At 36.9% G+C, this 12,699-nt stretch overlaps 2 protein-coding genes and 1 pseudogene across 2 annotated transcripts; all 3 read left to right on the top strand.

Annotated features, from left to right (window-relative positions):
• On the top strand, window positions 1-644 carry LOC147928525 (uncharacterized). Its single transcript, XM_087486178.1, has 3 exons — window positions 1-194; window positions 310-495; window positions 548-644. Exons 1-3 carry the CDS (start codon window positions 1-3, stop codon window positions 642-644), a joined length of 477 nt encoding a protein of 158 aa, XP_087342304.1.
• Window positions 645-7,394: 6,750 nt separating this feature from the next.
• On the top strand, window positions 7,395-7,964 carry LOC147928524 (guanylate kinase 3, chloroplastic pseudogene; annotated as a pseudogene).
• Window positions 7,965-9,807: 1,843 nt separating this feature from the next.
• On the top strand, window positions 9,808-12,187 carry LOC147928523 (uncharacterized). Its single transcript, XM_087483006.1, has 5 exons — window positions 9,808-10,297; window positions 10,542-10,615; window positions 11,124-11,253; window positions 11,356-11,640; window positions 11,758-12,187. Exons 1-5 carry the CDS (start codon window positions 10,184-10,186, stop codon window positions 12,001-12,003), a joined length of 849 nt encoding a protein of 282 aa, XP_087339132.1. The 5' UTR covers window positions 9,808-10,183; the 3' UTR covers window positions 12,004-12,187.
• The last annotated feature ends 512 nt before the right edge of the window (window positions 12,188-12,699 follow it).

Genomic DNA, 12,699 nt, shown 5'->3' with positions numbered 1-12,699 from the left:
ATGGCCCACAATATCCGAAGAACGTTGCAAGACATCGATCTTGCGTTTGATGATGTTCCAATTGCCCTATCAATTGAAGTGGTCAACCAAGCCGCGGTGGCAAATCGATTCATCCTAATGGACATACATGTGATTCCACGGCGCCATAATCTTCATTCCATTGTTGCAGCGCTTCCCCCGTTTGTGGGGACAAGGTGGATTAGTCCATGGACGAATTGTTGAAGGCAGCCCCCTTTCAATTTGTGTTTCCTTCTAAAGAATCCATGGAAATGGTTTTAACGACGTGGTCCATGGGCTTTTACGGAGCAGATGCTGGTACTTCAGAGATTGGACACCTCTCATGCCCATGGCGATGCTCAACTACATACCATTTTGGATCCAAATCAGGGGCATTCCCCTCCTATTCCTCAATCAAGAAGTTTTTACCCACATTGGTCGGGCCATGGGGCAACTGATGGATGTAGACTACATTGAATGTGCAGCGGCCCTAGTGGAGTATGTGCGAGTCCGCATCAATTGGGATATTTGTGATCCTTTGCGCTTTTAGCGTCAATACCAATTCACTCCTAGCACCAACACCCTCCTTCGATTCCGCTATGAGCGACTCCGGGGATTTTGTGAGGTTGTGGGATGCTAACCCATGATTCTGGCAACTGTCTGGTTCTAAATGGAGGTGGCAATGATTCCTCTGATGGGGATAGTGATGATGACAACAGACCAATCCCAAGAGGTCAACCTAACCGAGGTGTTCAGATAAGGGAGTAGAATGCTGAGGACCTTTCTGAAGATTATATGGGTCAAGCAGCAGCACCAGGGAATAATGGACATACCGACCAGAATGATGAGAGTGACTACATCTTTGAAGAAATGGGCAACCCTAGCAAGTGGGGAAGGGAACTGGATAACAATGATTTATTCAATCCTTGTCCTATTTTCCCAAATTCTTGTGGAGATATTCCAAGAGTGCAAAGGATCCCTTCCTGTATCAGCAACCCTATTGCATACAAATGTGATTTTATGACTCCAAAACCTGGCCAAAGCGGTGTTGCTCCACCATCCCGCAAATGGAAGCATGATCACTCATATGAAGTTGGACCAAGCAAGGTGACAACGGACCAGGATGGAGGCTCTGGTTCAACTAACATCCCCAATTAAACTACAACAACAGTGGGAGGCGCGGTGGGCGCTGAACCACCACTTCCACCATGAGGAAAACATGCTAGAACTGTCAGGGATTTGGCATAGACCTGACGGTTCGACGCCTAAAGGAGATATCATGGAAGTATCTCTGAGACATCATTTGCTTTTCCGAAACCAAGCAACAGGATGATTACATTCGTGAAAAAGCCTGTGAATTAGGATTTCCCAATTATGTAACAGTCCCACCTCTAGGTCTTAATGGAGGATTAGTCGTTCTTTGGAAGCCATCTGTTGATATTTCAATTCTGCTTCAATCCCCTAATCTTGTAGATTGCTTTGTCAAAAGTAATGGAAATAAATTCTATTTTTCTTTTGTCTATGGGCACTTAAATCCAAGTTATAGGAGTGATCTTTGGGAAAGAATAGAGAGGATAGGAATCGATAGGAGAAAATTGCTTTGGCTTATAGTGGGAGATTTTAATGATTTCCTAAGCAATAATGAAAAGAACGGGGATGTATAAGACCAGAAGCTAGTTTCTAGGAATTTAGAAATATGGTGAGACATTGTGATCTTAAATCAGAAGGGGAAAGAAAGGGAAACACTTTGTTACTTGTTGTTTAGACAGAACAATGGCGACAGCAGAATGGCACACAATGTTCTCTTCTTCAGAAACTATCTTCCTAGAATATGGCGAATCAGATCACCGACCTTTGGTATCAAATATTTCAAACAAAAAGAAGAGAGACAAGACTGCTTCAGATATGATAGTAGGCTAGTGAATAGAGATTTTTTCAGAGATTCTGTCTTAGCTCGATGGTTTGGAAGCAAAATCAAGTAAATGCCACAATAGCATTATCTGATAGGGTAAAGAATTGTAGGAAGCAAATTTCTAGATGGAAATGGAGGAACAGATCAAACGCTAAAGATAAAATTGCCCAAATACGAGCTCAGTTGGATAAAGCAGTTTCATCAGGCACATCTACACCAACAGAGAGGCAACAACTTAAAAGAGAACTCAATCAAGCTTACATTGATGAAGAGATTTACTAGAAACTCAAAAGTAGGAACAATTTATCAGAGATATGTATATATCATATACGTGTAGAGATCTACTTGTAATTAGTTTAACCCTAGCCTCCTTATGTACTATAAATATGTGTATAGCTCATTGTTATTAATAAAGAAATATTACAGCTTCTTTATGGTATCAGACCAAACGATCAAACCTAAATCTAAATTTTTTTAACCATTACGCCTCCTCCTCAATGACAACCTCCAGCAACGCATCTCCTTCCACCGTTGAAGTCATCATGACCTCTACCAAACCCCTGTTCAATGTTAACACATCCAATGTTACCAAACTCAATGACACCAACTACTTGATGTGGAGTCTCCAAATCCATGCTTTGATTGATGGCTACGAACTTGCTGGCTATCTTGATGGATTTCACCCTGCTCCATCTCCCACTGTTACGACTGATGCCGCACCAATACTGAATCCAGACTTCACTTTGCCAATTTTACTTGGAATCTGGTACCCTCCTAATGCTCAACAAAATATTGTCGGCTGTCGGTGAGTGGTCACTACGAAGTTTCTGGCTGATGGTACTCTTGACCGTTACAAAGCCTGGTTAGTTGCTAAAGGCTTTCATCAACAGTATGGCAAGGATTATGCAGAAACCTTTAGTCATGTCATCAAGTCCACAACAACTCATGTTTTATTTGATGTTGCAGTGAAGAAAGCGTGGCCTATAAAACAACTAGATGTCAACAATGCATTTCTTCAGGGTGATCTTACTGAAGAGGTCTATATGTCGCAGCTGATGAATTTGTGGATAAAGATAGGCCCTCTTATGTTTGTCGGTTACGGAAACCGATCTATGGACTTAAGCAAGCTCCTCGTGCCTTGTATATGGCTCTTAAACAACATTTAGTTGATACAGGATTTTCAAATTCTCTTGCAGATGCTTCGTTATTCATTCGCAGCTTCGGACGCCACATCACATATGTTCTTGTTTATGTCGACGATATTATTGTCACCGGGAGCTAATCCACTATTTTCGCTGCTGTTCTTACTGCCTTTGCCGATCACTTCTCCATCAAAGATCCGGTTGATCTCCATTACTTTCTCAGTATTGAGGTAACATGCTCCAAACGTGATATGCATCTTATGTAACGAAAGTACATCACTGATCTCCTTCACAAAAAACAAACATGCTCAACGCAAAGCCCGTCTCCACACCACTACCAACAACGCCTAAACTCAAACTCGCCAGCGGTGCTCCTCTTGAAGATGCTTCTCAATATTGGTCTGTTGTGGGCAGTCTACATAATCTCTCGTTCACAAGGCCAAACATTTCTTACGCGGTTAAACGCCTTTCACAATTAATGCATCAACCAACACAAGAGCATTGGCAAGCCGCAAAACGAGTACTGAAATATCTAGCTGGCACTACTACTCATGGTATCTATCTACATCCCTCTTCACCTCTTTCCCTTCATTGTTTTTCAACGTCCCCGTCAAGTTACATGGCCTCTCTGATGCGGATTGGGCTGGGGACACCGATGATTATGTCTTGACAAATGGTTATGTCATTTACATGGGTCGTAATCCAATTTCGTGGTTCTCTAAGAAACAAAATGGTGTGGCTCGTTCATCGACGGAAGCGGAATATAGGGGTGTTGCAAACATTGCAGCCGAACTTCGTTGGTTGTGTTCCTTGTACTCTGAACTCAAGCTTGATATCCCTACTCTACTGGTTATCTATTGTGATAACGTCGGAGGCACCTACATTTGCGCGAATCTGGTCTTCCACTCGTGCATGAAACATATTGCACTTGACTATCATTTTATGTGGAATCAAATTCAGTCACACCAGCTTCGAGTCTCACATGTTTCTACACATGATCAGTTGGCTGACGCTCTTACCAAACCTTTCTCGCGAGCTCGGTTCCAGGAAGCATGTTTCAAGATTGGAGTCGTTAAACTCCCTCTATCTTGAAGGGGTGTATCAGAGATATGTATATATCATATAAGTTTAGGGATCTACTTGTAATTAGTTTAACCCTAGTCTCCTTATGTACTATAAATATGTGTGTAACTCATTGTTATTAATCAAGGAATATTACAACCTCTTTACAATTTGGCTCATGCAGGAGATAAGAATACAAAGTTTTTTCATTCAGTGGTCAAAGAGAGGCATGCCCGTAATAAGATCCTCTCCATCACAGATCAGAATGGTGTTTATCATCGTGGTGATACTGAAATAGCAGAGGTTGTTGTTCAATATTTCGGAGAACTTTTCCAGTCATCAACACCTTCAATGAGTCATCAAGATGAAGTTTTCAGGGGATTTGAAAGAAGAGTAACACTTGAAATAAATGAAGAGCTAATTAAATAGGTTAGTATCACAAAAATCAGAAGAGTAGTCTTCAGTATAGGTTAACATAAAGCCCCTGGCATGATGGCTTTACAGGAGCTTTTATCATAAGTTTTGGGAAGACATTCAACCCACTATTATCCAAGAAGTTCGAGGAATTTTTGAAGAAGGAAGAATGACACCATATCAAAACCATACCAATATCTGCCTTATTCCAAAAACAGAAGCACCAACAACGATGAAGGAATTCTGACCTATCGCCGTCTGCAATGTTAGCTACAACATTATATCCAAGATATTGGTAAACTGACTCAAGAAACATCTTTCAGGCATTATATCGGAGAATCAAGCAGCATTTACACCGGGAAGAATGATCACGTACGACAATATTATAGCACATGAGGTTTTTCATGCACTTAAAGCGCGAAAGAGACAGTCTAAATCCTACATGGCTCTCAAGACAGACATAATGAAAGCATATGATCGCCTAGAATGGAGTTTCTTAGAAAGAAGTATGAAGTATATGGGGTTTGATAGGCGATGGATCCAATGGATAATGGAATGTGTTTCAGTGCTTATAAATGGGTCACCTAAAGGTTATATTACTCCAGAGAGAGGGATTCGACAAAGGAGATCCATTATCACCCTATCTATTTATTCTCTGTGCAGAGGTATTATCTCATTTGGTTCAAACAGCAGCGACATCAAGACAATTGCAAGGAATGAAGAGAAGTGATCATGGTCCATCAATTACTCATCTACTATTTGTTGATGACTCATGGTTCTTCATGCTAGCCAATGAAAAATCATGCAAAGCTATAAAGAATATATTAAGTAGATATGAAGAGGTTTCAGGGCTAGCGATCAACTTGAATAAGTCGGCAATAACTATTGGAACACGGGTCAAATCAGACGTAAAGACAAAAATGCGACGTATTTTGGGAATTCATAATGAAGGTGGTGGAGGAAAATACCTAGGTCTACCAGAAGAAGTAACCCAGAAGAAAACAGAAATGTTTCAATACATCACTTATAGATTCAAAGCAAAGACACAAAGGTGGAATAAAAGATTCCTGTCAGCGGGAGAAAAAAAACTACTACTCAAGTCTGTTGCAATTGCTTTACCAGAGTACTCCATGAATATTTTCAAGTTCCCTAAAGAGACATGTGAATAAATCAATTGTGTATTGTAAAAAATTTGGTGGGGAGACAGCGATACAAAAAATAATATGCATTGATTTGCATAGGATCGTATGGCAAGATCCAGATCAGAGGGTGGTATAGGATCGTATGCTTAAAATTTGTAAGCATAATTCTCAAGACATACTAGGTTGGAACTATACGACGAATGAGATATACATTGTTAAATCTGTGTTTTGGCTGGCGAATCAACTCTACATTGATCCACAAGTCCGACCACCACCAGATAATCCAGTTATCAAGTCCAAAGTCTGGAAACAACAGACAGCTCCAAAAACCAAACATTTCCTTTAGGAAAATACTGTCGGGATCACTCGCCTGTGGAGAGAATCTACGACTAAGATATATTAGTACTCACTCAACCCGTCGAAGATGTTGTCAAGCTGAGGAATCTACACAACACATACTGTTTGACTGTCCATATGTGCAGTTGGTGTGGCAGGCATCTGGCTTATTTTGGCGACAACTGCTACCCTAGAAGATAAAATGGAAACTATTCTATCAGGTATCATTGCCCAAAGCAATCAACAGTTACATCAGGTTGCTCTTCGTATCCTCTGGAGATTATGGACAAGTAAAAATTATCTACTTTTCCAAGAAAGATATTTTTTGTGGTATTCAGTGTTCCTAAAGGCTAGAAAAAATGCTAACGACCGGCTACAAGCACAAGAGTATATTCAGAGTCTAAACACCGGAATCAATACTTAAGGCCAAACCAATGGAAATGTATCAACAACCATAAACTGGCAACAACCTCCTGATGGATGGATCAAATGAAATTATGATGCCTCCTTCAATATCGATACTAGACAGTCAAAGCTGGTTGGATTATGTGAAATGAGATAGGTGGATTCTGTAGAAATTTCGACTGCATCTCCATTAGAAAGTAAATTACAAGCACTCTTCATTGCAATGCAACACAGTTGGAGTAAAGGATTCAGAAGAGTTATTTTTGAAGGTGACTGCAAGCAAAATTCAGAGATCCTCAATGGTAAGACCCTCAACTTTGGAAGCTATAACTGGATAAAGAAAATCAACTACTGGAGACCAGATTTGAGGAAGTCGAATTCAAATGGACACCAAAAAATAACAATCAACCAGCGGATCTATTATCAAAAGCAAATATACCAGATAATACTTGCTATCATGTCTATACATGTATTTCTAACCTTTTATTGCAACTAATTTTCATAATAAAGTAGTCGTTAAAAAATAATAATAATATAAGATTAAAAATGATTTTTCTTTTCTCTCTCATCTCACTCACACACACTCACACACGAACCCACACACAAAAACAACTCTCTCTCTATCTATTTGACAAATGTACTACTTTCCCTATTTATTTTAGAGAATATTGCACTCGGTCTTTCACACAAAATATTTACTTATACACCCACTTTTTGCTATAAGTATACTTTTGTCCTATGAAATTACATATTACCCCTCTAACTAAACTAGTTCTCTCCTTCCATATTACCAATCTCGATTCTTTTTCTTTTTCTTCGTCCCTTTTCTCTTCTACTTTATCCAATCTCACTTTTTTTTTTGGTTATCATCTTCTCACAAAATTCTCTCTTCTCACTGCCTCACATAATAATTTTTCTATTTCAATTAAATAAAAAAACCACCAAATCAACGACCAATTTTCTCACAAACCCTTTAATCCCCAAATGTTTCTTAAACTCTCATCTTCTATCTGCCGTTCCACAATCTTGCCAATTTCAACCAAACCCATCTTCAAATTGCTATCTTACCATCCTCTCAATCTCTTCGTCGTCTGCTCTCTCCCTCCTTAACAATGTCAAATTCACCTAACTCCCCTTCTATTCCAACAGCCACTAAACCCAAATTTTTTCGCTCACTCAAATTCCATCTGGGTTCTTGCTTCAGCAACGATCCAATAGCTCCTCCACCAAACCCTCTTATCATCGTTATAAGTGAAGCAAGCGAAGTTGGCAAAGATGCAGCCATCAACAAGCTTAAACAAGTTTGTCAAAGTCACCATTTTGTCGTCACAGATATGAGCCTTCCGATGAGGCCCACAAAAATTGACGGTAAATATTACTTCTTTGACTCTAAAGATGAGTTTTTTGTCAATGGTTGAGAAAGATGAGCTTCTTGAGTATGCACTTGTTTACGGAGATTACAAAGGGATACCTAAGAAGCAGATTCAAGAGCTCATGAGTAAAGGGTACGACATTGTTGTTGGCAATGTCTTGGATATATTTCAAATGACATAATCTTATTTAAAACTCCCACCTTTGAAAATACAAAATATTTAAAACTCCCACCTTTGAAAATACAAAATAAAAAATGATTTTTAAAAGAAAAACGTATATATTTGTTTTAGTGTTATGAAAAAAAATCTACTACACATAAAATTTTGGTAGTATAGTTTTATTATATTATTTTTGGTATATTTTCTGTATCAACAAAATTAGTTACTAGATATACCACAAATTTTGTTTTTCATATAATTTTTAATTTTTTGTCGTATAACTTTTTGTTGTTATATTTTGTTTTTGTAAATTATACAAATCATTTAATCTTTTTTAGTTATTTATCAAAAATACATAAAAACTAAAAAAATGATTATTATTAGGAAAAAGAAAAAAAATAGGTCAACACTAGTCAACACCGGTTAAAATAGTCAATATCGGTCAATGCTGGTCAACGTCGGATTCCGGCCTACCAAAAACCAGAATTAAATATTTATAGTATTGTACACATAACCTATATTTGTTTATAGATGTTATTATATAATGACAATAGTTCACATAGTTAATAGTACATTTATATTATTTATATATGTAATCATGTATTGGTATATACTTCAAATAGCTAACAATCATTTTTCCTTATTTTAAATAGTGAACAAACTACTTTCTCTATATTGTTTATAAAACGTACTAATTCTCAACATATCTCTAAATATAAACCGAATAAACCGATGACAGAACCAAACCAAACCAAACGTTAATATAATATATATATAGATATGGGCAAACAATATAATAAATATTAAAATGACATTTGTAGAAGTTTCTTTACGCATGGAATTGAGGTTGTACATAATCCAAGTAAATTAATTAAAGAAAGACAACCGTCAACATATCTTTATCTGTAAGGGTAATTAATTTGGTGAAGAGAAAAAGCCATATCCATGTGTAGGCCTGGGATAAAAACCGAACCGAAATAACCGAACCGAACCGAACCGAGATTTTTGGTGTTCGGTTCGGTTTCGGTTACAAGAGCATAACCGATCGGTAGAAATTATTTTGGGTATTCGGTTTTCGGTTATTTCGGTTCGGTTCGCCTTAACCGATCGGTTAACCGAAACAAAAACAAAACCCTACTTTTTTCTAATTCTAATCAAACTTAACCTAATAGCCGTTGTGAATCTCGATTCCTACTCTTCGATGACATATTGACATGAACTTTTCTACTTCTCCTTCTTATTATTTTTCTTCTTATCCTTGTTTATCTCCTCCTCCTTCTTCTTCTTCTTCTTATCCTTCTCCTTCTTCTTGTTGTTGTTCTTCTTCCTCCTCTTCATTCGATCTCTTCTTCTTCTTTTTCTTTCTTTCGGATATCTTTTATCTTCTTCTTCATATCATTTGTCGGATCTGCGAGGTTCGCCTAAAAGGTTTTGTCGCTGGTGTGTCTCCAGCTCGTCGATTCGTCAGAGGAAGCTCGTCGATTTGCTCACAAAAATCTCAAATATGTTTTTTTTTTTCTTTTTGCTAATAGGCCTAATTTTTTTTTTAAGCCCAGTTCTCAAAGTTAAACTGGTCCAAAACTTTTGTTCTCATAACTGGCCCAATAGTCTTTTTTTAACAAAAGTAGACAAAATTTCGGTTTTAATTCTGAAAACCGAAAATTAACCGAAAACCGAAGTAACCGAACCGAATTTTATTTTGGTTAGGTTCGGTAACATTTTCAAATATCAAAATAAACCGAAAACTGAATTAACCGAACCGAATAAACCGAAATCCCAGGGCTATCCATGTGTACTCCCAAACAAACAAAACAACCCAAAAAAATTTAAAAGAAGCAAAACCGGCTACAGTAGGAGAATTCTCCAACTAAAACCGACACCTGTTGAGAACACAAAAGAGGTGATCACATGCCAATAGAATAATTTAAAGTATTTTTTTAAAATTCTTTTAAATCCAATAAGATCAAAGGCGGTACTTGATTCAAATATTCCACCAGTAAGGTTACAAAGACAAGAGTTAGTAATCCTCTGTGTCACAGTGTATAATAATACAGAGTAATTTTTTTAAAAAAAGGTTTTTGAAATAGAAGAAGAGTAGCTACCACTCCACTCTTTTCTCTCTCTCTCTCTATACATACGCTTCCTTGTGTTTTTGTTTTACTCGATCACCATTGTTGTTGCAATCGAAGATTTCTCTCTTTTTTTTTCCTTGGGAGATTTGTTTGGTGAAGAAGTAGAAAGATGGAGAAAAACACACCGGTTAGGAAACCACACATGTCGACGGCGGATCTACTAACTTGGCCGGAGAATCAACCGTTTGAGTCTCCCGCTCGCTCCGCTGCTAGATCGCATCAGGTACCTTAAACCTAATTCAGTTAGTTTCGAATGATCTCAGCCATCGGATTTATTTCTTTTTACAATTTACTACTAATTTCGCCATCTACAAGTTTGAATTTTTTTGATTCGTTTCTTATTTTTATTTTTTTCTTTTTCAAATTTTGAAATTGGGGGAAAACAATCTCAGCCGTTTCACTCAATTTTGTTAATTTCGCGATCTACGGATTTGATTTTGATTTGAAATTGTGGGAATTAATTACAGCCGTCGGATGGAATCAGCAAAGTGGTGTTTGGAGGACAAGTCACAGATGAAGAAATTGAGAGCTTGAACAAGAGGTGAGAGAGATCTGATCCTTTTTTTAATTTTTTTATTTTACAGAATTCGAAAATATGAATCGACGAACAAAAAACAAAAACGGTACTGTTTTTGATTTGATAATGTATAATAAATGCGGAACAATAAGTACGAAGAATCTGTTAACCGATGAGTGATTCTGTTCTGTCGTTTTTTTTTTTCTTAATGGTATGGTAGGAGAGAGTTTTTTTTTTAATTTCCATAATTAATGTCCTTAATTAGTAAGCATTTTTGGTATCTTTTCAATTCTAGTTTCCCTTTTTGATCTACTTCGTATCCTTCACGCTTCTCTAATTTGTCATTTGATAGAATTGATACTTGTACGATAAATCTCTGGTTATTTCTGGTTTAGATTGGTTATTGTACTTGGTTTAATATGGATCTGAAATTTTTACTATGACATGTATTATGTATATAGATAGACTAATATTGGGAGAGTTTTTGTTGTTAATGTTTTGGTTGTGTTATATTCAAAATCATGTTTTGTAGGAAGCCTTGTTCAAATTACAAGATGAAGGAGATCACAGGGTATGGGATTTTCTCTGTGTATGAAGAAAATGATGATTCCGAGACAGGAAGTGCTAATCCGGCCACAAACGGCAAAACAAGAACATTCCAGGTTTGTGTTTTTTTTTTTTGTGCCTGTCTTCTTGAGAATTTGGATACATTTTGTAGTTTGTTTTAATCACCTTTTCTTGTGTGTACGTTTGGATTGTTTCAGCAACCACCAGCACCAATTGTGAGTCACATTTCGTTTGGGGAAGAAGAGATTGTTACACCGAAGAAGCCAGCGACGGTGCCAGAAGTGGCGAAGCAGCGTGAGCTCAGTGGTACATTGGAGTCTCAGTCTGATGCTAAGCTTAATAAGCAATTCTCAGATGCTAAGTGTAAGGAACTAAGTGGTCATAACATCTTTGCTCCACCACCTGAGATCAAAGCACGTCCTACTGTTCGTGCTTTGGCTTATAAAGACAACTTCGACTTGGGAGAATCAGATACCAAACCTGTAAACACTCTCTAAACTTATATTTCTTTTAACTAAGTTTCATCATCAGTATTATATAAAAGATCTTGGCTCTCTCTACTCATTGTTAATAACTTAGAGTTACACTAATTCTTGCAGGATGGGGAATTGAAGACGGCCAAGAAGATTCCGGACAGGAAGTTTACTGATTTGTCGGGAAACAATGTATTCAAAGGGGATGTTACATCTCCATCTTCAGCCACGGCTGAGAAGCTTCTAAGCACGGCGAAGTTGAAGGAGATAAGTGGCAATGACATATTTGCGGATGCAAAGGCTCAGTCTCGTGACTACTTTGGCGGTGTTCGCAAACCACCGGGTGGAGAAAGCAGCATTGCCTTGGTCTAAACCAACCCTACCAATAATAATTATATAGCCCAAGATTAAAATTTCTCTACAAACTTAGAAGGTTCTAACTATTTATCATCATTAATAGATAATGTACTTTTGGATGTTTTTTTTTTCAATGTTTCCGGATTTGTGTGCTTGATGGTTATGAAATGATCAAGATAGGCAAATTTCGATCGGACTATTGCTGAATTTGTTATCGGAAAGCTAAATCTGGTCTCCTAGGACTTTGTGGAGTTGATTTGTTGTTGTGAGTTTAGATTTTTACAGACAATGGTTCACAACCGGTATAAATAAGATTAATATGCTTCCAACAACGAATGAGCAGGAAAGCTTGATTTATCAGGCGTCCAAGTTAAAAAATTTATTTGGTTTGATCTGGTTTTTTTTTTTATTAAATTAAAACTTTAAACAGTTTCAAAAAAATATTATAATATTTAAAAATTTTAAAAGTTTAAATATTATAAATATTAAAACTTTTAAAAGTTCTTAGCTTTTAAAAAGTTTTTAAATATTATAAGTTTTAAATTTTAAAAGGTTAAAATATTATAAATATTTAAAAATTTTAAAAGGTTCAAATTTTATATTTCGAAACCTTTTAAAAGTTTAAAATATTATAAATATTGATGCAAAACATAAATTATCTTATTTATCTACATTTGTGCTTTTTATTTCTTATGAGCTGTAAAACATATT

This window comes from Camelina sativa, chromosome 14 (genome assembly GCF_030686135.1).
Source record: "Camelina sativa cultivar CO46 ecotype springtype chromosome 14, ASM3068613v1".
NCBI classification, from domain to species: domain Eukaryota; kingdom Viridiplantae; phylum Streptophyta; class Magnoliopsida; order Brassicales; family Brassicaceae; genus Camelina; species Camelina sativa.
Note: the sequence above shows the minus strand (reverse complement) of the source record. Positions and strands in the feature narration are given on the sequence as shown.